Genomic DNA, 23,971 nt, shown 5'->3' on the forward strand with positions numbered 1-23,971 from the left:
ACAGTGTTGGCAACTTAAGCAATCAATCACACAACTGTCATCATATTGTGGTTGAAATGTTGCTAAATCCTGATTGGTGCTTGGAAGATTGTGACATCACATTTTCTGCCCACTCCAAACCAGTGAGAATGCAGACACAAATACAGAAATCTCTCATGTTCAACTGTTCAAAGTGCAGAGAACTGTGTGGCCATGTAGGGAACGCATCACTCATAGTCAGAAGCTGGTTGGTGGATGTAAATGGACTTACTGGTAGTGGACCCAGGAAGGTCCCAGCGTCTTCTTAAACTGGGTGAGGCCCACGATGTCAATGTAGATGAGCTCAACCACCTTGTCACCCTGCGTCGGGCAACTGGACTTGTTCCCCATGACCTTGCGCATAATCCTGGGGAGAAAAGTTTGGAATTAACTTTCTCATAGCCAGATACATAAAAACATTAAACATGCAAGTCTGCTGCTGCTGGTTATTTGTTTCTACATTCTATTCCATGGTATTAACATGGTCAGATTTAACAGTAACAGATACCTTTTACTTATCTACCCCTCTGGTAATAAACCTGGGAGAGACGCTTTGGGAAGATACTTTTATTCAAATTGTAGACTTTTGGATATAAATATTTTAAAACTAAACAATGCATTCAGATAAAAAAAATCCCAAGTTCAGTGGTATCTTCTTTGTCTAATGCACTAACATCGGCATATTTGATAGAGGTACCTACATCTACACCATACAATCTACAAAGCTAAAAAGCTGTGGAAAAATATTGGTACAGAAGATTATTTAATAGCATTTGTATTTATATTTTCTGTTGATAATAAAACTAAATCATGGCCACTGAACATAAAAATGTATTAACTAGGTACTTACTAATGTATTTCTTTTCTTAACATGGAGCGAACAACAAAAATCATCCCTGACATGGTGAGGATGGGAGGCTAGACGGCCAGATTACTTTTAGGCAGCTCACACTATACTATGTCCATGTCAAATAGTATGCACCAACTACACTAAGTTGCGTCAGGGTGCCAGTTTCAGTTTAAACAAAGTTTGTAGTTGCCCAACAGTCCTTTTTCTACCTGGAAAAACCACCAACAAATATTTCACAAATAACATGGGAGCTACATTTGTTTACCCTCAGTCAATTAAGTCATATATAACTAAATACTAAGAGCTAATTGGTTAACCTAAATGTTAAGGTGGTAAACAAAATGTGCTTTGAATTTAGGCCTTGTTCACCAAGGGTTGCATTTAAAGTATACAGCACCAATGCAGCAAAATGTATGCAAACCTACTGTTTGGAATCAAGCGTTTCTTCCCTCTCAAACAATTTCTATACCTAACAATCATTATTTTTATTAGCTCAGGCTGTTTGACTTAAAGTCTACTCTGACATAAAGCAAACACTAAAGAAAGTTGGATCTTTTGAAATTATGCATGATCTCCTGAAGTCTCAGAATAAGTATCTTCTTACGATACTGTATTCACTAAAGGAATATCATAGTACTTAGTGTGTTTGGTACTGACTCTTTGAGCTCCGCCAGGGAGGCTGAGATGCGAACATCATGGCCCAGCAGGTACAGCGTGGTTATGAGATCACTCCATTGGACCAACTCTCCCAATGGGCCACCGCTGAAGGCGTTTTCTGCTATTTTAAAGCCTGACTCTTTGGTCAGCAGGCCCAAGTGCACCAGGATCTAATGAAAGGGAAAAAGGTATGGAATTGAATAAGTGACACTCTAAATCATGTAACGTAGAATTTACTTTAGCATTCAAACGAGACTTTTTTGGGGGGTCTTTTTTTTTTTTTTTAGGAATATCCACAAATTACAGTCACTCCTGTAGACTATTGCAAGTGCAATAGTGCAACAGCACACACACAGACAGACACACACACACACACACACACACACACACACGTTTTCAGTTGCTGAGGGGAACACAGTGTTCCACAGCAGGAGTAGGAAGTAATAGCAGCCAACCTCAGTCCCAGAGCACACTAGTCAAGGATTAATATGTGCGGATTAATATCCAAAAGAGATTAGCGGCTGAAATAAAGACCTGGCTTTGAAAGTATCTGGAGAGAACAACACTCTTTGTTTAATTATAGATTAAATGGATTAAACTGACACACAGAACAGTAAGGCAGGATAGGTGAGATATCATAGATAGATGGATAGATGTCTTTTCTTGAACTCTCTGCTTTGTTAAGGGGATGCTGCTTTGCATCAGCACTAAGGTATCACGGGAATGTGATGTGAATTATTTAAAAGGCCAGTGGAAAGTGTGGAGTACATTATTCAGTGTTAGGAGCTGCCACCAACTTTGGATACAATGGAATATCCTTGTCAGTCCGCTCCCACCACCATTTCTTCCCTAAACAAAAGTGGGGCGGTTTACAAGTGTTTGGTGTGTGTGTGTGTGTGTGTGTGTGTGTGTGTGTGTGTGTGTGTGTGTGTGTGTGTGTACATGTTTTCAGAAAGTTCTTAAAAGGTTTGTATTCCTCTCATTTTTAGAAAAGAATTTGACCAGTTGTGATATCTTTTTTGTGAGAGTAGAAGATCACCCAAATAAGTAATCTAAATTTGGAATTACACTCATTATATCTGCTTGCACCTGTTTCTGTGGGTGTCTGGTGGCTGTGACAATTGTATATGGTATTCTGTCTCCAACTGATGCGTTAATTATATCTATATCCAGCACACAAAAGCTTTTCAGTCAAAATTGTAAACACTGTTTCTAATAGGTCTTTGCTTTGCCTGCTTATCCCTTTGCCCAACTGAGCGCAAATCTCACTTCTCCAGTGTACTACGACGCCCTGTACGTCATACCTTCTTCCTCCGACGCCGGGCCAGGTTCTGCTTGGCAGCCAGCGAGCGGATGGCGCTGACCCACGGCTCAGCCATGCGTTTAATCCTCAGCATCATCCAGCGGAACTCCTCGCGTTGTGACATCACACGGTAAAGCTCCTCGAAACTGGTCCGGACCTCCGCCTACACATGGAGACACGTGAAAACGTGAAACATTGTATGTATGTATGTATGCTACTACTGTACTGTACTGTACTGTTCCTCCACCTGTACACCAGATAATGTTCGGAGTAAGCTATTCATTTCAAAGATGTAAATCTAATCTAATCTAAAGACACTGTAACTAAGTATGTTCAATTTGTTATCCTGTTGCTTGCTTTGTTATCTGAAATTGTTTCAAGTGCTTTCATCCTTCTTCTGCTGCTGCCATAATGTAACCCCATGGGGGATCTTTAAAAATGTATATAATCAAATTTATAATTGCAATATTGACAACTGCACTTTCCAAATGGCTCAAGGGAACTTTTTCTTGGAGGGAGACCCTTCTTGAAGAGCTGTAGTAATGAAACTAAGATAAAAGGTTTATCCAAACTGCCTAAATCTTAAATTATACCACCTTAGATTGGCAGATGGAAGCAGCGATGGTTTATAGATAAATGGGTGGATGAGTGAATGTTGAATATGTTGCATTTGCCTAACTGTGCCCTATTTGTCCAAGAAACCTCTATAATCACTGAAGCTGGAATTCAAGTAATTCTGTTGAGGTGATAATAACCATCATAAACTGTCAGAGAGACATCTGCAGAGGAAATCATTTATTGGGGGCACACAAAAATGTGCTTACACGAGCTCTGGCTGTGTAGTCCCAAAGAAGTGAATACATCAGTCAGACATTTTATAGCTCAGTTGTACGAAGGCTTTAGAGAGGAGAGGAGAGGAGAGGAGAGGAGAGGAGAGGAGAGGAGAGGAGAGGAGAGGAGAGGAGAGGAGAGGAGAGGACTTCTTATCAGCAACAGTAGGATACATTCATGGACATTATGTCCAAAAACAAATCCAGCTGTAAAACACCTAACAGTGTGTTGCACCAAGCGCATCCTGTGTTTCAGGAGGGGTGACTGAAACTGCGGCTACTGAATCACACTACCGGTACACTGTATATTAATTCATCTGAATGCCACACAGAGCATTATACAGGGGGAAATATCAATACTTTTAATGTGTGTATTTCAGACATGGAAATCAAAGAACAGCCTGAAAAAAAGGAAGAAAAGCAGTGAATGAGACGGGGGGAACAAACCTCAAACCACAGTGCCATTACCAGCTGCTAAGGTGGCTGAAACAAGGCTGTTGCAGAGCATTAGCATCCCTCATCACGACAGGAAATCACTTCCGCGGACTGAACCTATTAAAAAACCTGGGCCTGAATTAAAATCTCCAAAGCCTGTCAAATGACATCTCCCCACCACAGAGGGCTCTGTTGATGCATCCAGAGAGGGGATAAAGAGTGCTTATAATATTGATTCACCCACAGCAGAGGGAAGGGGGGGGGGGATGTTTTTCGAGGAGCGTTGATACTGTGGACTGTGCACGAGGCTGACGGCCCAGAGAGGCGCTCTAAGTGGGATTTGAGTGAGCTGGTGCATTGGCAGGGATAGAAGATCATTATTCCAGATTTGTCCCAAGGTCCCGTCACTCCGGATTTGGTCTATGAAAGCTGCTTGACTCCTTTATGCCATCGAGGCATGTTGATGCTGTGGATCAGCTTCAGCCTGCTTGTTCATTTGCTGCCTTGTTTAAAAATATGATCATGATACACACTGCAGTACAAATGACCTCTCACAATTTACTGCCATTTTGGGACATTTAAAACAATTATATATTTTGTTGTATAGCGTTTCTTTTTTTGAAGATTCTTTTTTGGGGCTTTTCCCTTTATTCGATAGTGACGGTGAATGGACAGGAAAGGGGAAGAGAAAGAGAGGGGATGACACGCAGCGAAGGGCCGCAGGTTGGATTCGAACCCGGGCCGCTACCAAGGACTCAGCCTACATGGGACGCACGCTCTTACTGGGTGAGCAACAGCCGCCCCGAGCAAGTGTTTCTTAAAATTAAACAGCCCATTAAATGGTGTCGAATGTCATTTTCTTCTGTAGTGTCAGGATGAGGGAGTGGGACTTAACGTCGAGAAAGACTCGGTTTAAAAATTTATGCTAATGGTAAAACTCGCTGTCACAAAGTCTGGAGTTGTCACACACACATGCAAGCCTCTTTAAAATAAATACATTCAAGCCATTTGGACCACAACCCTGACACTAACAGCGTAGTAGTGCGAAGAGACCATTAGCTGTCCTGGTACAAGCAACGCCTTGCGATGAGAGCTCTCTAAAGGCTCATCTCCAAAGAGCAGCAGAGGTAGTTGAAGTGTCTTTTTTTGTTTTTTTGTTTTACAGTAAACAGGAGCTGTTTGCTGTGTTTCTCACCTGTCCCCTCCGGTCTAAATCTTCATTCAGGTTCTTTATCCTCCAAGGCAGGCGAGGACACCAGTTCTCCACCTATCAAATCAAAAACACTGTTTTACTTTACTGGAACATTTTCAGTTTCTGCTCACTGTTAACCGGACACAAACACAACTAAGAGGTGTGCACTTAAGAAAACATACCAGACATTTAGTGACACAGAAGCGTACACACACATAAGTCAGCTGTAGTTTAAGAACTGATTTGGGGGATATTAACTAAATATTATGTTTTAATTAAGTTTTACAATTTAGCAAGGTATCTTCTAAGACTACATATGTAAATGAGCAGCACTTCCCCGGATTTGCATAAAGAGCAGCTAAATTAGATCTGATTCCATGTTGCACATGTCTGGAGACCAATGGAGCGCAAACTAATTTGTTTTCTGCTGCTGAACTTGGTATATGGGTTCGAAAAAAAACTCCTGGAACTGCAAATGTGTATTCATCCTGCAATGAAAGCTATATGTGAGGAAATATTAGTTATATAGCACAATGCTCAACAGAAGTCTCACTTTCTACAGTAAGTGTGTGGTGCCGTTGTAAATGCCCATACGAGACAAAAAAGTGGGATATTGGCCCATCTTAGTAGGATTACATCTGATGTTAGTTACGTGTCCCTTTGTCCCCCTGGAGTATGTGTGTGTCATGCCTATCTCAGCAACAGCAGTCTAAATATTGCTCTGTAAACGCTACAGCTTAAAGATAAGGTAGGTGTGTTTATCCTCCTTCTCAAACACACACACACACACACACACACACACACACACACACACACACACACACACACACACACACACACACACACACACACACACACACACACACACACACACACACACACACACACACACACACACTTGAGCCCTGAACTTCTGCAATCGACATCCATCATGATATGTTGCCTTCTCTGATTTGACTCTTCGCAAGGTTAATGTGGTGGTTGACGGATATGAATTATACATGGCAAAGGGCGTGTATTTGTGTGTCTGTGTGTGTTCATAACAGACGAGCCACACATGGCAGATTCTAAATGAAAATACATGCAAATTGTCATGGCAACCGTGAGTGGAGGCTGAGGGCTGTTCGATTAGCAGGATCGAGACTTGCAGAGAGAAGATGCATCCGTTTCCAATCTTTGCAGGTATTAATAGCAAATGTGTTTCCTGTAAAGCATCCCTGTTTCATAAACACTGAATGAATATGAACAGAGAGCTAGCAAGAAAAAGTTCCTCTCCCCTAATGGATTCTGCTGTTGTCCATCTAACTTCTATTTCCATACAGAGCAGGCTGGGCTTTCTGTATGCCTTCTTAGTTCACTGCCATGCTTTCAGCTTATATACAATATTCATAACAGGCTACTGACCTTCCCGGAGCTGAAGCTATGACTAAAACTTTACTTTTCAGAAAATAAAATATCCTGCCATTAGACAAGGAGAATCATGATTCTCACTTGAATCAGCGCTAGATCAAACAACTTATTAACATGAACACTTTCCCCAGTAGAGAAGAGGGAGAGACACACTTAAAGAATTTAAATCAAACAGAATGGTAATCATGGTTATGATCTATGAAGGATCTTTGAAATGATAAATCACGTATCATGGGAAGCAGAGCTGTTTTCTGGATCTGAGAGTATGGGTGCTTAAAGAGTGTCAAACAGTTTATCATGAGCACATGATTTGGATTCACATGGTGATAGGGAACATGTTAAACATGAAATCATTATCGGAACGAATTTGAGCTTGGTTTCAAGGGTGAATGACAGAGTTTAATTAGAATCAACAACAATAAATGAATGAATTCTAGCCATGTTGACTGGTCTGGCAAAGACGAATCATGCAAAATTAAGAGTCTCCAAGTGTCCCTTGAAGGAACACAAGCTTCTATACGTTAGTGCTCGTCAATAATGCATGACTCGTCCATGCCGGTCTGGCGGCTTTTTCCTGTTTGCCAAGGATATGTAGACTAGGCAGGGTAGCAAAGTCATTCCACGTCTTCCCTCGGAGGCTGAAAACTCATCTCTTCAAGAAGTACCTCGCACCACTCCTCCTCTCCCTTCCCACTGAATCACCTCCTCTTTCTCCCACACCGTCCTTTTTAAACACACTGTAATTTGCTCTCATTAAAAATAAAATCCCGTCTGCCTCTCTCCTTTGCTCTTATTTTTTGCGCTTCATTGTTATAGTTAATAGTTATCAGCTACTTGAACAAAAGTGTTATTTATTTATTCACTGCTACTACTTGTATTCATGCTGTACACTGCACTACAATAGAATTTGTACAATCCATTGAAACTATCTTTTTAACCTAATCTGAGTTGTAACCTAATCTCACTTCAATTTAATGTTTTTATTTATGTCTGTAAATACTTAACATTTAGATATGTTACTTATTTACTGTGTACACTTATTGACTTGCTCTTTTCCCTTATTTTCCCTTGAATGTGACTGTGAGCAACTTCAACTAAATCATTTCCCTGAGGGGAGCAATAAAGTATTCTGATTCTGATTCAAACTGTTGGTTTTAGTCTTTTCATGGGATTTATTGACAATAACAAAAATATACAATATCGCCAGGCTTATCATTTAGGTTTAACAGATTTTTTTATGCCAGAAAATAATAATTCTTTTCTGTTTCCCATTGAATTTTATTTTTAAAACCTTTTGAGTGTTTGGCATTAGTGCATTCAATTGCATTTCCTTTTGCAGATCTTATGGAAATTCTGTTGTATTTTGCATTACATTTGAATAGAAACTTAACTGGTGACTGGTCTTCTTTTACCATTCCTCTCTTGCATTATGTCAACAAAAAAAAACATCCATGAAAAGTCCATATATTGATATAGCTAGACCAATTTAATAATGTAATGGTCACATGCACAATACACGTGTGTTACTATTACACACATGTATGCAGTCCATGTTGATTTTGTTCTATGTACGAGGTGCGTATTGATGCTGTGATCAGTCAAAAATGTCCCCAGCCCAGTGGGAGAAAAAAATGAAAAAATGTGAGAAACGCAGACACTTCAGTATTTAGACACCTAGTTAGACTTCTTAATTAATTTCAAAACACACACACACACACACACACACACACACACACACACACACACACACACACACACACACACACACACACACACACACACACGGCTCACCTCGCTGAGGTAGATGAAGAAGGAGCATGTGGATCCATCCACGCCGTAGTTGCCATAGCAGGAGTCTGAGCGCCACATCTCCTTCATCCACTGAGGAAGAGGAGGAAAAGGAAGGATTAAATCTGAACCCCACATGCATTCTCACCCAAATCATGCCCTCCACCGACTACTTTAATATCTGTAAAATATATGAGCCCTATGTGAGCTAATAGCAGTCAAATGTATTTTATCAGCGGCTGTTAAGTAACCCTTCTCTGCCATTCACATTGACAGCCAAACAGGTGTCATGTGGAGCTTTTTTCATTCTTATAAAGCTCTATAGATGGATACAAAAAAGTCAGGTTGATGTTTACCAGTGATTGTGGTGTGTGGGCGGGTTGTGATGCTCACAGAATACATAATGCACAGTTGCAAAATCTATAGCACCAGCTGCTAGTTTTCACTATCCTCATGGAAATAGTCTAGGCTGTCTTTTAAGGCACTGAGGTTAGAGAAGCAGGATTGAGACCTAAAAGTCACTGGCTTTAATCCCTGGAATCGTATGGAAAATCTGGGGTTTGAAAATAAAAGAGACACTATTTCTCTTTCATCAAATACATGTGCAAGTCATCCAGCGGAACTGCTCAGCTGCCAACAGGAAAAGAGGGAGGTTGATCTGGGGTAGCTCTCATGTGTGAATGTGTGGAAAATAAATCAATGTGAAAATGTTTTAACAAAGACGGAAGAACATGCATTTTATAAATCTTCCAAAAATAAATAATACTAAAACAGAGGTAGAAGGTGCTGCAGTATTTCTCCCCCCTCCTCTCCTGATTTGACCCCTAGCAGGCATTTTTTTTGGCATTGTTGTGAATGACATGCTGGGATACATGCCAAGTGGAATGGCTGTTGAGCCAAGATGTGGACTGACAGCTATCCTGCTTAGTTCATAGGCTGGAGTACATCATGCATGCATGCTGACTAACAGTAACCTAAGGGAGAAGCACACAGGGTGATATAAAATCAGGTTTTGAAAGCTGTTCACAGAGGGGAGACCTGGCAGATGGGCTTGGATCAGAGTTGCCTGGATTGTGAAGGGAGGCATGAAGATTGTACTAGATTTGTTTAAAAGGCAACCTAAGGGCTCTGTAAAGTGGTCAAAAATGGATTTGTCAGATGTTACTAACTGTGTGCTGATACCGTTGTAAAACTGCTGTGGAATAACAGTTCAGTGAATTTTGATGCCTTTCTGAAATGCTGCAATTGTGTACAATGTATGTGTACATGCGTGTGCGTACGTGCGTGCGTGTTTACAGCAGGCTTTGGCATCGCCTGGAGCCCAGTTGGAAATGCTGACAGTATCGGTGGAGGATTGGGACTGGTGGAGCAGATGGTGTGTATGATAGGGCCCTATCAGCTCCAGGGAGACCAACACGCACGCGCGCGCACACACACACACACACACACACACACACATTTGTGTGTAGGCACCTGTGTCAGTGTGTGGGCTCGCTCGGCCTCATTGCCTCTAAAAGTGAAATTAAACCTGTCGGAAGTGTAATATTTCCGCACATGGACTGTTGATGGTAATAAAATTAGATTATTGTTGTTGTGGTGTTTTTGCTCTGCTCTTCCCAGAAGAGCTTTTGTCAGTCAACAAAGTGTGGGCATGTGAGTCTGATGCCATCTTTTCTGTTTATGTAGCTGACATTTCTGTAGCTGGTGCTCTCTCTTTTTCTTGCTACCTACTTCTTGTACTGATTTCAGAATGACCTATTCATAGACATATAAACAGACACAGCGAGTTGGGTGGAAAGTCCATCTGTGTGATGTGTGATTTACCTTAACCTTGTCCTCACAGTGAGGGAAACCCTCCAAAGGCGGCAGATCGCACCTCTCCTGGGCTCCATTTAGGAGGTCTGGAGGAAGACAGAGGGAGGGAGGGAGAGAGAAAATCAATAAGGTCAAGTTACTCACTGTCTGTAGCTTTAGCAGGATGTATGATCCTCACACTGGAGACAATGCAGATGCAAACTTTAAAGTTTTACAAACACACTTCTAGTCTGCAGTTCACAATACTTTTCCCTTCAGAGGCAAACTTGTTTATTTTTGTTGTCATTTTAAAGATATATCGTTAAACACGGTGGTCCAAACTGTATGACATTTCTGCTGTGCTTATTTTTAGTACTAGGTTGCTTTGCTAGCGTGTTTGTTAAACCAAATCTAGTGTTACAAAGAACAACACTGCACTACCGGTTGAACAAACTGCTAGTTTGGGTGGTGTCATTTTCTTTAGTCTGTGGCCCAACAAGTGAATTAGGTCTCCACCCCAATGTTGGTGAAAGTGTTGAAATATGAAAGCATCAAACATAAATGAGATGAGAGTATATCCAGTTCCCTGTTTGCTCAGTGCCGTTAAATTGTATGTACGGGTCGCAGGGGTTATTGTGAACAAACATTGTGATTGGGTGACATAGATGACATGGCATTTTAAAGTTGTTTTTGTAAGTGATAGCATCTGCTCGATGACTCAACATACAAACACCTGACATAGAAAAAGAGAAGAAACCCATGGCTATGTGCTCCAAGGGGCAGCTTCTCTAATGGCCGGCCTCTCTCCCTCTCCCTCTCTCTCTCTCTCTCTCTCTCCCTCTCGCTCTCTCATCCCTGATTCCTCTCTACGCGTCTCAGTCCCGCCCACAGGAGATTCGAGCCAAGGAGTCGAGGAAGAGACTCGAGGAGAGAGGAGTCAAGGCAACAGGCATGTAACAAACATGAGACATCTTTGCCTCGGAGCAGTCGTTTAAAAGCAACATCAATTAAATATGACATGCGGAACAACTGCATCAGCTGTTCATTGTTTTGTCATATGCTGTATTTTATGATCTCTGTCAGAGGAGCAGAACAGTGTTCATGACAACTTCTATATTTACTTTGAATTCAATTCACAGCATGGCATAATGTGATAAGACTGTACGGATGCCGTACATTTTATTTGTTGTATTTAACAGACATATATTTCTATATGGATAATAATACACAGTATGTACAGTATATAGGCTATATTTAGCCTTATAGGCTATGTTGGTGTAAAACACTACAAATGTTTGTATGAACAATTCAAGTATATAGAGTATATTATGTACACGAGAATGGAGTTGAGAGACTGTGTCTGAATAAACAGATATCTGTATATGAATGCAGATAAGTTCTTCAAAAAAAAGAAAGAAAAGAAAAAGGCTAATAAAACAATAAATCGTCATCAGATTATAAAACACTTCTGATACCAAAAACTTGTCCCGTTGCCTGCAGATTCTGCATTTATAGGCAGATATCCGTTTATAGGGATTACAGTCTGTGGTACATTCCCAGCACTTCAGACCAGTTGCATCTTAGAATGACAGCTGGAGACTGCCCATTACTCTGTGGTCAGAGATGACTGTCAGCCAACAGGATCACCTTTGCTTTAGCAATCTCAACTGCACAACAACAGAAACCACTAAGAGCTGAGAGCGGGGCCAGTTGAGCCTACAATGATGCAAACCGGTAGAGAGGCATTTAAGACATTTGTTTGACAACGGTTTGCTTTCTGCAATAAACTAAATGAATGCAACTGCAGTGGGGGAGGGAGTCACTATGATATTTTTCCCGCATTGCTCTTAATATCATAACATTCACGCAGGCTTCCCTCCTATATAATCACCTTTTTGATATCCCCATTTAGAGACGTACACGTCATCGCCACTGACCTTTACAGCCAGAGTATAAATAATGCATTATGATAGGCTGTGCGGTGAATAGATAAAAGCTTGGAAGCCAACAGCAGACTGATGTAATGAGTTTGTGGGTGGGGTTTTCGGAGAAGGACGTGTGCGTTTATGGAGATTTGTGTATGAAGCTAATCAGCGGCCCCAGCACTGGGTCAAGCCTCAGTCGTGGAGCAGAGGCCCCCACATCATGTTCATCGTTGATTCAGTTTATTTAAACCAACAAGTTACTGCAGTAAACAGATATTCTTGCGAAAATTTATTCTCTCTCCCCCTCTTTCAGTGCTGCTCTATCGCCTACATTAGTGTGAGAAACATGTTTCGCTGACACTCTTTGGCTCGCTCCCTCAGCAGTGTATATCACAAAGAATGAGGGATAAAAGAGAGGTGATGACATGCCACACAGTATGTACAGTACTACAACTAAAAACATCACCGGTTAGATGGAAAGCCAGGGGCATGAGTTCCCATTCACTGCTTTAGTCACCATCTAGGGAAGGAGAGGGGGGGGGATATTGAGTCTATGTGTGGTTGTATTAGCATCTGAACCATATTGCATTCGCTGCAGGAATGAGCCCTTGAACATGGCCTCTCTGCATCCATAAAATCTAGGATAGGATCAATGCTGCTTGCAAGCTTGTCATGTTTAGATTTTATCATCTGTAATCAATTAACGTGATTTATTTCATGAGTTAGCTAGTCTGTATCCACGACATTCCACATCCGGGATTGGTCCGTTGCCTTTGGAAATTCTGCCGATTTCACTAATTTAAGCCGGATATCTGTTGCCTTGGACTTTCCTTGAGTTGGCATTTTAAACTCTGGTCGATTTATGAGGACTATGATTAACCTTTTCTCAGATCTCTGCAGGGTAAATCCAGACAGCTAGCTAGACTATGTGTCCAATCTGACAGATAGTCAAAAACAACAGAACATTACGTTGCAACGTAGTCACCACTATAGTCACCACTAAATATACTTTTGAATGTAGTGATTTATTCTGAGAATAATAATAATAATAATAATAATAATAATAATAATAATAATAATAATAATAAGTAAGATTGCACTTAACAGGTGTACATTTTTCACAGTATTGTGTTTTGCCCTCCTTGGATGGATCTCTACTCCCCTAATGGGCTCATTGGACCCCTTTCCAGACAATCCTGGCTCAAACACTTTAATATGCTGTGTATTATAATAAGTGTCTAAGGTAACAATCAATTGTGTCTATAAATCTTTGAATATTCTCTGTTACTGTAGTATGTGCATTCCTGGCTGTAAGAAAGAGGAAATGGCAGGAAAGTGGAAGTACTCCCACTCCTTTGATTTTATCAAAAAGATGACAAGTGTATTGGACGTCAACACTGCTTGGCTTCTATTACTGTTCACAATAAATGGAAAAGAGTTAACCCCATTAGCCAAGTTTACCCAAATGGATCCAGCTCTCAGCAAAAAGCTGTAATAAGCCAACTAATAACATAAATCTAATATTGTTAAGTACCAGACCAAACACTCCTTGTGATAAATGTGAGGAAAGAGGTGCGAGGCCAGTGAGCCATTCCTGGTGGAGTCAGTCGGTCACAAGATGAACACAACACACAATAAAGGCTTCTTATTGTTTCCAAGAGCTGCAGGAGTCCAGCAACAACCGGGGAGGATTAAAGCTTTTTTATAGAGAGGTCTCGAGCAGCATTTCTGTTGTCACTCCAGCAGAGTGACACCTCATCTCATCAGCGGTTCGCGGGAGTGACAGTAGTTTTATTTTATTCATATCAATAATTTAAGCCGGCTTAATATTTTTTGAACCAGGACGATCAGTGTTTGGATCAAGTAGCTTGTGAAAAATTAGGTTGGGAGAATTTAGAAAGCTACAGCTGTTATTTCAATGTGTCAGATACATATTTAATCATTTAGGTAAATATAGGTATCACACTGGACTCTGTATCGTAGATGCCCAATGATAGAGGACTTGGCTTAGAGAGACATTTCAAGCGTGTATCATACTTGTGTCCTTGACTGTGTCCCTTCTTGTTGCTTTTTTCGTCCTTTGTTTATATTGCTTTTGTGTCCTCGATTTCCGAAACTGAAAGTGCCACCTTAAGAAACCTGACTTGTGATTTGTTGTTTGGTAAAGTGGCTGTCTTGTGCAGCATTCAAGAGCCAACAGTGCAGTGTGAGTTCCTGTTATCTCATCTTTCAGACGCCCAGTCATCTAGTCAGTCTGCCAAACAACCAACCAACCAACCAACCAACCAACCAGGCAGCCTGTCATTCATTCTGTCGTTCAGCCAGTCAGCCAGCGCGCGCCAAAGCCACCAGGCAAATCTTCTCCTAGCTTTAATCAAGCAGAAGGAGCCGCTGCCAAGGAGCAGCTAAATATAGCCCCCTTCATAATCAAACACAGCAGAGGTGGTGCTGTTTCAAAGGGAGCCCATTCCTTGTCGTTCATCTCAACAAGGGTGGATATCAATCCAGCCAAACCCTTTACCTGCCTTTTCCACTTCATATCCATTTATGTCTAATTCACTTTAGGCACAGTCCAATCACTAGCTGCTATGCATTAAAGCTGAGGAGAATGCGGTTTAAGTAACACATCCTGGCAGAGCGTCATGGAGCTTTAGCAAATCTTTTACTGACCAGGAAAATTCACAGGGAGGCGTGGGCACACTGAAGCAGCTACGTATTTGCTGTCAAACATACAGTGTGGCAATGAATAGGGTGACGAGAGGTTTGACTGACACGCTGAAGCGATGATGTGGGGCGATGAGCCAAGCACCAAACCACACCTCTGTTGTGCAAACAGTAACAAAGAAACCAAGGCAGAGGGACACAAACAGTAAAGTTACAATGCCAAACCTTCTTTAAATAATATTCTAACAGCAGTTCAAGCAAAGTTCTTTGACAATCAAATAAAGGCAAACATGAACAGTTCATTTTTAACCAAGATACCACCACAAGGTAAAATGATATAGAGGCATATTAAAGTAAAAAATAATGGAGGTAAAAAAGTCGCATTAAGAAGTGTTCTGAAATGTAATGTTCAGAGAAAAACAGATGAGATCATTCAAAGGGCCTCTCGCAGCACTGAGGTCACCATTAGCCAGTTCCTAGCACACAGTGTTGGCCATCCGATAGCCCTTAAATATAGTATCATCTCTGAACAATAAGTGATATTACACACAAGGTTATTTTCCCTCTCCCTCCCTGAGTGTGTATATCCAAGTCTATGAGGTAATGTGAAATTTGACAACTCCAGAATTGGATTGAGGACATCTGGTTTATGTTATTCTTTCTCTTGTGTACTTCTCTCGCTCTCTTTTTCCTCTTCTCTCTCACTCTCATTGATTTCGTTCTCAGGCACACTTAACTAAAAACATTCCCTCAAATAACAGGAAATCTGCCAAGGCCCAGCTTCAATGACACAGTTAGGTTAGTGGACACCGAAAATGTATGACACTAACTAAATCTAAAGAGAAAGGTTATGAGCGTTTTGTGACAATTACGTAAGTACTCTACAGTACGGTTTTCTAAAGACACCTCAGCAATGAACCAACGTGGTTTTAAAGTAAATGAAGTGTTAAGTGTCACCATGACGATTCTGTGGAGTTGAAAGCTTGAAAAATATAAATAAAAAGGGGTGAAAAGTGCAGCTTTCCTTATCTCTGTGTCCTCTGATCCACTGGCTTAGAAGCACTAATTTTAGATGCACTTTTGTAAGAAGAAGCAGAAGAATCAGTGTGTGAGTTTGTGTGTGTTTAGTTTGTGTGTGAATCTCTGCAGCAGCTCATCAATTAGACAGTAGGCAGGCTGGCTGATGGACGGTGTCCTCTTCGCCACAGAGCATCAACAGCTGTGCAGGTGGAGAGAAGTTAGGCCTGTATCACAAAGAAAGTTCTACTAATTCTGAGTCTCTTGGGTTGAACCGCCTTAACGAGTCCAACACTGGCAATCCTGCATAACTGGTATCACAAAGCTGTGATTTTCCTATCCTATAACTTCATGTGAACATATTCAGTATTATTTTCCATAGTGACATTTTGGTGCTTTTTAATTACATAATTATTCTGAATAATAACAGTTAAAAGTAAGTTTGTTCCTGCTAACAAAGCAGAAAGGAATGCAGAGTTTTAATTACTGTAGAATCCATTAGTAATATTTTATAACTACAGGGGGGATGTAAACAGGAAATGTGTCACCATGTAGTCAGTGAGTTATGCTATGGGCTGCAACTTGAGTCAGTTATATTTAGCCTATATTTGTTTTGGCAGCATTAAAAGTTTGCAGAGTTCGCTAACAAAACGTCCTGTTTGCAGTGTATCCATGGATGTACAGTGAACTATCACTGGATAACTTTGATACTGAAGAAAACCTAAAAACCTGATGATTATAAGGAAAGTTCTGGAGTTATACGGAGCGTCTTATTTCTATGATTTCTAAACCTCACAGTTTGAAACCCTCTGCTCTGAACTGAACCTGCTCCGGAGCAGGTTATAGCCGGAAACTAAGTTAATTCCACAGATACGATACGATAGTTAGGACCAACTATTCTCACTTTGTCATACTGACACCAGGTGCAGAGATAGTTTCGGTTTATCCCATGCCCTTTAGAAACATTCTCAATAACTTCCTTGTCACTTTTAGCAGCTCATCTGAGGGGAGTAGAGGTGAAGAACATAAAAATAGCTCATGAAAAGAAGAGGAAATTGTATGTCATCGTATTGGAGAAGGACAGGAGATAAAATGACACATGGTCAAATGTAAACTCAGCCAAAATTAACAAACAATACAGGCACTATTCCAGTCCAACTGTTTCTCTTATACTACATGAGTGCGTGTGTGTTGGGAGATTTTACTGTACATGTCAGATGAAAACTCCAAACCACTTGTCTAGGCCCTGCCACCTGAAGGCACACAGCAGGGTAACACACACCAGAGGGGCTTCCCAGTGCGAGGGGCACGTGTTTGAGGCTGGTCAAAACACATGCCTCGCACTGTCTCTGGTCTACACAAGTGTTCCACAGTGAAGTCCTTCAGGCAAAACAACAAATCCAAATTTCCCCCATGTAACCCCGCTCTCCAGCCCACGTCGAGTTTCCTCTTTCTCTCCCTTCCTCTGCTACAAAGAGCACAGCGTCTGGCTATAATCAGTCCCATTTTTGTGCTCGGGCAATCTGATCGGCCCACTGTTCTCTCCGAAAATATCCAAGAGGAAGATTCAGATTTTGCAGCAAGGACAAAAGGCAGCCAGAAAACCTTGAGTAGCTCCCATCCATGCAGAGCTATGACTATCGTTCCACTGTTGATTTGGACAAATGGTGGAAATCTACAGCTTTAGGCTGTTGTTGTGATGAGAGGGACTTTAAATGAAACCGAGAATTGTTGACATTGTCTCTAAACTAAAAACAGCTACATACAGGTTTCATGAAAATGTTCCATTTCCTCTGAAAGAAAACTTCAGAAACCTGCCAGACATGTGTATATCCTGTCAACAGCGAAGTGAGAAAATGTGCTTTAGTTTGAATCATGGGCACGGCAGTGGTGTGTTGTCATGAGCGAAGCAGCTTGAGAACCAAAGAGCTGCAACAATTTATATTTTTAGCTCCATGTAAAGTGTGAATGCATGGGAGCTTAGAATACATATATGAACATGTATGTAAGATTATACACTTGTGAGTCACTGTGTGCAAGTGCATCTTTGCATCTCTACTCTCAGTTCAAGTGTGCCTGCATCTGCTGCTCTATCCTCAGATGTGGATCCTGCTACTCTTGCCTGAAAAAAAATTAGCTGAATGAAAGTAAGATGCAGGAGGATGTTTGTGTATATTATATACACAGTGTGTGTGCGCATGTGGATTCCAAAAAAAAGCCTGGGGAAACGGCTGATATTTGGTAGAAGGAGGCAATGCAGAATATACAGGGCCGGGGGCTGTGGCTTTAATCAGCACAACAACAATGCTGGCACGGAGGAAGAGGAGACAATGGAGGATATAGGATTCAGAGGGAAATGGAGTGCAGCATACAAAGAGAAGCCATACAGTATGCAGAGATGCAGAAAACCTGCAAGAGGGAAAGGATAGCATATATTCTTATTTCCTTTGCTTTGGCAACACTGTGGATTTATTTGCTGGGCTTCCCAACCATATCTCTAATGTATAACCCTTACGTTCATGTTCAAAACACACCCCAGAATTGCATCTTTGAAATTCCATGATCGGCGGAGTCCCTGCAAAACAGCCACTGAATCGAACTGAAGGAGGGAGGGAAAACAAAAGACGGATAGAGTCTCTGAAAAAGTGGGGTGCATGTTCCAGCCAATGGTGTGTTAGACCCAGATGTTCCTCCCAGCCCACCCCTACCTCCTCAAGGCATGGGCTTCAACTCACTTCTGATTTGACCGATTCAAAATGATTTACAGATGATTAGCAAAACGCTTTCATTTAATTGTTGTCATGCTGCAGCTAGCTCTAACCCTTTGTTTCAGTGAAGAAACACTGCAGTATCAATTGTGATAATTGTTATTTCATACACCACAGAAGAACGGAGGAGTTTAGACCAATGATCGACTAAACAGAGACCTTCAAAAAAATCACTCCCTTTTAAAAGACAGAAGGGCCAGTGTCACTTTTACAGACTACAACTGCTGGACCTTAAACATTATAGCTATTGAATAATGAATTCTAAAGAAAGAAATTACTTTAAAAATTTTAAATTTGGAAAATGCTCTTCCACCAGACTCTCCTTGGAACAGACAATGACTATGTTGATGTATTATTTTACTGCAAGATAAAATAGAATTCCTTAACTGTCATTGCACAACATTGTAAAATGATATTGAATAGCAAGATGCATTCCTTTCCATTTTTTAAATGTACATTTTTGGTTTCCCCATGTAAAAAAAAAGAAACGAGGCAGCAATTACATGAACTACATTTTTAGATTTTCAAACAATAAAATAAATAAGCAATAAACTGAAATAACTATATTAAAAATGCACAGAAAAACACAAACCTAGTTCAAGACATTCAACAATTGAACTTGATTGTACATTCCTTCCTCAGTAACCACTAAAATGCCTTAAATCCAAATGAATCTGCTCAGTGTCTTAACAGCAGCTGGAATCACACTGCTATCTCTGGTATGAATTGTATGAAGAAGAAGCAGAGTGCTGCTAGAAATTCTAGAGATTCTCAGTTCATCTTTAAGATAAACAACAGCGCCTTACATGGCTATGGAGTTACATTTAAAATATTTTGTATACCTTCATATCTGGTGCCAACATTCTGGGGGGGATTTGAGGGAATGTTTTACCTCGAGAAGATGTGGAATGAGTGTGATTTAATGTGGAAGTATTACATACTCAAAGCTAACTGTGTGTCAATCCCACGAGCCCCGTCAACAATGCCTCAGAAAGCATGCCCAGGCTCTACGCAGTGTCAGGCAGAAAACTTAATGAAAGCAAAGCTGTCTGCACTTTTCTTGCAGTTTTGTTTACAACACTGCTATAAGTAGATCTGATGCACTCCATATGGGAGGGATCTCTAAGGGACAGGCACACACACACACACACACACACACACACACACACACACACACACACACACACACACACACACACACACACACACACACACACACACACACACACACACACACACACACACACACACACACACACACACACACACACACACACACACACACACACACACACACACACACACACACACACACACACACACACACACAGTGGAGGAGCCTGTCTGTGCTTGTTGTCTGTTGGTCTGGGGAGGCTCAGTCCTCTCTACTTTGTCACGTCACGTTCTTAAACAGGCAGGTAAGCACAAGTGTAGGCTGTGGAGCTGAGAAACACTTCCACTCCAGATCTCCACATCAAAGGCATCAAGATTCAGGTCTCATATTTGCCTGTGCTTCAAACATGAGGTTTTTATTTTTTTACCTCTGTAGATTTTAACTCACTGTGTCACAGTACTGTCATTTACATTAACACAAACCCTGGTTGGAGGCATTTGAATGGTTTCAAACTGCATCAAGCTACATATCCTACACAATGATTACTGTAGCAAGTTAGACATGAACATTAAAGTCAAACTGCTTAACAAAATGCTTTCCTGAAATCAAACTCTATTTTTATGCATTTACATTCAATGATAACCTTTTATATAGTAGTTTTTATTGTTAGTGGTGGAGTCCACCATTCACTTTACACATACAGGGGATTTACAGGAAACGTTGCATGTATGTAATTCAGCACAATTCTATCTACTTATTGACAGCCAGCCTCACTGCATCAAGCCACCTCTAATGCAAATGTAACATTTCCAACTGCAGCTGCTTTAAATTAAAAGCGCTCGACTGGTGAAAAACAGGGTGGCTTTGATTCTGAAGCAGCCACAGGAAAGGCATTGTATATGTCGCCACTGACCCAGTCAAATCAACCATGGCTAATAATCTGCAAGAAAAAGAAAAATGGATATAAGCAATCTCTAATTAACTTTAGTAACTGTGTCTATTTATAGTAGTGTGTTGCTGCAACATACAGTTATAAAATTTTTTTTTTAAAAAAATAAAAAAAATCCTGTGTGTCAGGATTCATGAGAGTTTGTTTGAAAGTGTGTGGGGCAGACACCAACGCAGCAACTTATTTGCACTGAGAGGGTTTGTGTGTACTTTATTAGTATTGATCTGTACACTGAAGAAGTATCAAGGCCCCCAAGAACAAAGCTAATAGAGACTACAGAGTCTGCTCTCAATCTAAGAGGGCCCCACAAAATGTTTTCAGCATTAAAAAGGTAATTGTATGCGATTGTTCATAAATTCACTGTATTAGGTTTTGCAGGAAAAGAGTCCCTCAGTGTAAAACTGAAATCAACCTTCTTGCTCTCCTTTTAAAGTGATGGTTCGGAGTAATTCACCCTAGGGTCCTTTGCACCATGACCTCGAGCCAAACACCCCCCCAGAAGCTTTTTTCACCTGGGTCTAACATTGGGAGAGTTAGCTAGAGTAGCGTTATCAGCTGAATAGCTTAGCGCAGGGGCTAATGGAACCAAGTTTGTATCTTGTAAGTTACCCCACTAATAATGCCCGAAATGATACCAAACGTCTACACTAGTACAAATAGGTTATGCTCTCATAAAACGATGGATTGGAAAGTTTGTAAGTACACCAGAAATTTATGAACACTTGCCTGCTCTCTTCTGCTCTCTGTTGCTGCTGCTGCTGCTGCTGCTGCTACCTGCAGTTAGACGAGTGCTTAGGGCCGTCTATAAATTACTACACCGAAAAGAGATACAACAAAAATACTTATTAATTTAATGATTAAATAAGGTAATGTCTCCAAACTTACCTCAATTATTACTTGTCTCCTGCTAGTTATACTACAGCACTTACTTAAAAAAAAAAAGTTAAATTAAAAAATATTTTTGTTGCATCTCTTTTCGGTGTTGTAATTTGTAGACGCCGGCGCCCCTATAACTTACAGCAACAACAACAGCAGAGAGCAGAAGCCAGCAGGCAAGTGTTATTTACATAAACTTCTGGTGTACTTACAAACTTTCCAATCCATCGTTTTATGAGAGTATAACCTATTTGTACTACTTGTAGACGTTTGGTATCATTTCGGGCATTATTAAGTGGGGTAACTTACGAGATACAAACGTGGGTCCATTAGCCCCTGCGCTAAGCTATTCAGCTGATAACGCTACTCTACGCTAACTCTCCCAATGTTAGACCCAGGTGAAAAAAGCTTCTGGGGGGGTGTTTGGCTCGAGGTCATGGTGCAAAGGACCCTAGGGTGAATTACTCCGAACCATCACTTTAAGTTAGATACTGTACGGACCTCAGCTGAATGTTTAAACTGGAAATAAAGTGCATGGACCAATGAAATCATGAGGTAACCAGGACACGTGTAATCTGCAGCAGAAACCCTGTCCTTGTCCCTTTCCTTTGTTGACATTGAAACCTTGGATCTCAACTTTCACTGTGAATGGCAAACAGAGATGCAAGCGGTTCAATAGCTGAAAGAGACAAAGCAGTGAAGATGCCCTAAACTGTCTCTGTGAAGAAATACTGTATATCGTGGAGGGAACAAAATAGAGAAAGAGGGACGCGAGGGCCAGTTATATGGATGCAAATTCTCACCTGACCATTCATTACACCTGTCCCTACGCCTGGGTGTTTGTGTGTGTAGGAGATTACATTTCCACACCACGGGCTGACCCACAGATGAAACACTGCTGGCGAGGTTGATCAGCCACATCAGCGAGAGACGGCAAGACAAGGCGTCACAGACTGCTGTTGGACCAAGTCCCATCTGCCTCCAGCTACGCAGAAACCAAGGCCAAATTTACTTGTTTTGATCCAATGAGAAGCTTGTGTGCCTCTTGTCCTTGGCTAAATCCAACAGCACACAAGGCCGAAGCTATTCCTGAGCATAGACAGAGCTTGCATTGCGGCAAATAAAAAACATGGCATGTGGACACCTTTTTTTCACACACAATGGAGTGTGACTGTAAAGCAATGAGAGCGGGCCACATTTTTGTGAGATGACCAATCACAAAAAAGAAGCTGTGTTCCACAGTGTGTACACAGCTGTTAGTTTACAACAGCAGGAGGTAGTAGCAGAGGGAAAGTTGGACTCACAGTAGCTGCTACACTGATCACACATCAACATGAGGCACAGTATGAAGCTCTGTTGTGGAGTGTGTGATGAACTTGTGATGAACCAAAAGATGTAGTGCAAAATGTAATTTCAGCACTGTATGCAGGTCATCAGAGGCTTTGGGAAGTGTCCCTAAACATTTGGGGCATCCGTTAATGTTTTTGTTTCAAAATAGCCTTGACCATATTTGTGCAATGTGGGATTTCAGAGAGCTAGCATAGGGAAGAAGGAAAACGAGAAAGAAACAAATTACACTGTCTAATTACTTCTGTCCACCAACAATGCAGATAATGTGAACTCTTGTATGCGTTTGTGTGTTTCTGTCACATGAGACAACGAGTATTCAAGTGAATTGACCGGCATTTGTTTCTGAGCAGTCACTGAGCTGAAAAGCCTCTTTGACCTGGGTGGAAAAAACATTTGAATGTTTTAGAATTTCACTGAGGGCCTCAGTTAAAATGCAAAACAAAAAGTTTTTCAGAACAGGTTCATCCTTGTCAGGTAAAAAGGTGTGATGGTATTAGCCACCAAAGGTCACAGCATTCTACTCTACAGTACTCTGAGTTTCCCTCGCCCTGTTTGCATGCATAAGAAATGTAAATTAGTTACAAAAGCCAGGAATAAACTGTGAACACTGCAAAAATCCACGTTTGGTCCAGAAGGTCTTTGGCTAAGAAAATGTATACAATCGAGGTGGAAACAGTGCAGTCCCAGGGCTGCTGCTCAGCTCCATCTTGATAGAAGCCTCTCTGAAAGCCAGGCGTGTTCCCCTCACTGTCCAGATTCTTATCTCTGTAATTGCCTTCCAGTCAGGGAGGAGCACTAGAGGAGTTGGCAATAGCCCTGGCTGCCACCCACTCCAAGACAGGGGGCATGCTCCAATGGAGACTCTGGAGTGCTGGGCCCTTTAGTTTGTTGCCAAGAGAGATGTAGTCGCCGCTTTGTCAGCTTGACCTGCATTCACGATCCGAATGTTGTCTCTCAAGGGTACTGCTGGAAGTTTTAAGCGAACATGGCACTGCAGGTTTATTGACATGAGTCACAGGTCCAGGTACTAT

At 41.2% G+C, this 23,971-nt stretch overlaps 1 protein-coding gene across 2 annotated transcripts in view; it reads right to left on the reverse strand.

Moving 5' to 3' along the window:
* mgat5 (alpha-1,6-mannosylglycoprotein 6-beta-N-acetylglucosaminyltransferase) overlaps positions 1-23,971 on the reverse strand; it is an 83,083-nt gene that overhangs the window by 37,710 nt on the left and 21,402 nt on the right. For both annotated transcript variants that reach the window (XR_005638500.1, XM_039793492.1), the window contains exons 4-9: positions 10,308-10,384; positions 8,487-8,576; positions 5,289-5,360; positions 2,830-2,991; positions 1,526-1,695; positions 251-385 (exon numbers count right to left, since the gene is read on the reverse strand). Coding sequence is in view for 1 of the 2 variants with exons in the window: in XM_039793492.1 (XP_039649426.1) it covers positions 251-385; positions 1,526-1,695; positions 2,830-2,991; positions 5,289-5,360; positions 8,487-8,576; positions 10,308-10,384 (706 nt within the window). In the remaining variant the exon portion in view is untranslated. The remainder of the gene's footprint in view (positions 1-250; positions 386-1,525; positions 1,696-2,829; positions 2,992-5,288; positions 5,361-8,486; positions 8,577-10,307; positions 10,385-23,971) is intronic.

Source organism: Perca fluviatilis, chromosome 24 (assembly GCF_010015445.1).
Source record: "Perca fluviatilis chromosome 24, GENO_Pfluv_1.0, whole genome shotgun sequence".
Classification (NCBI taxonomy): Eukaryota; Metazoa; Chordata; class Actinopteri; order Perciformes; family Percidae; genus Perca; species Perca fluviatilis.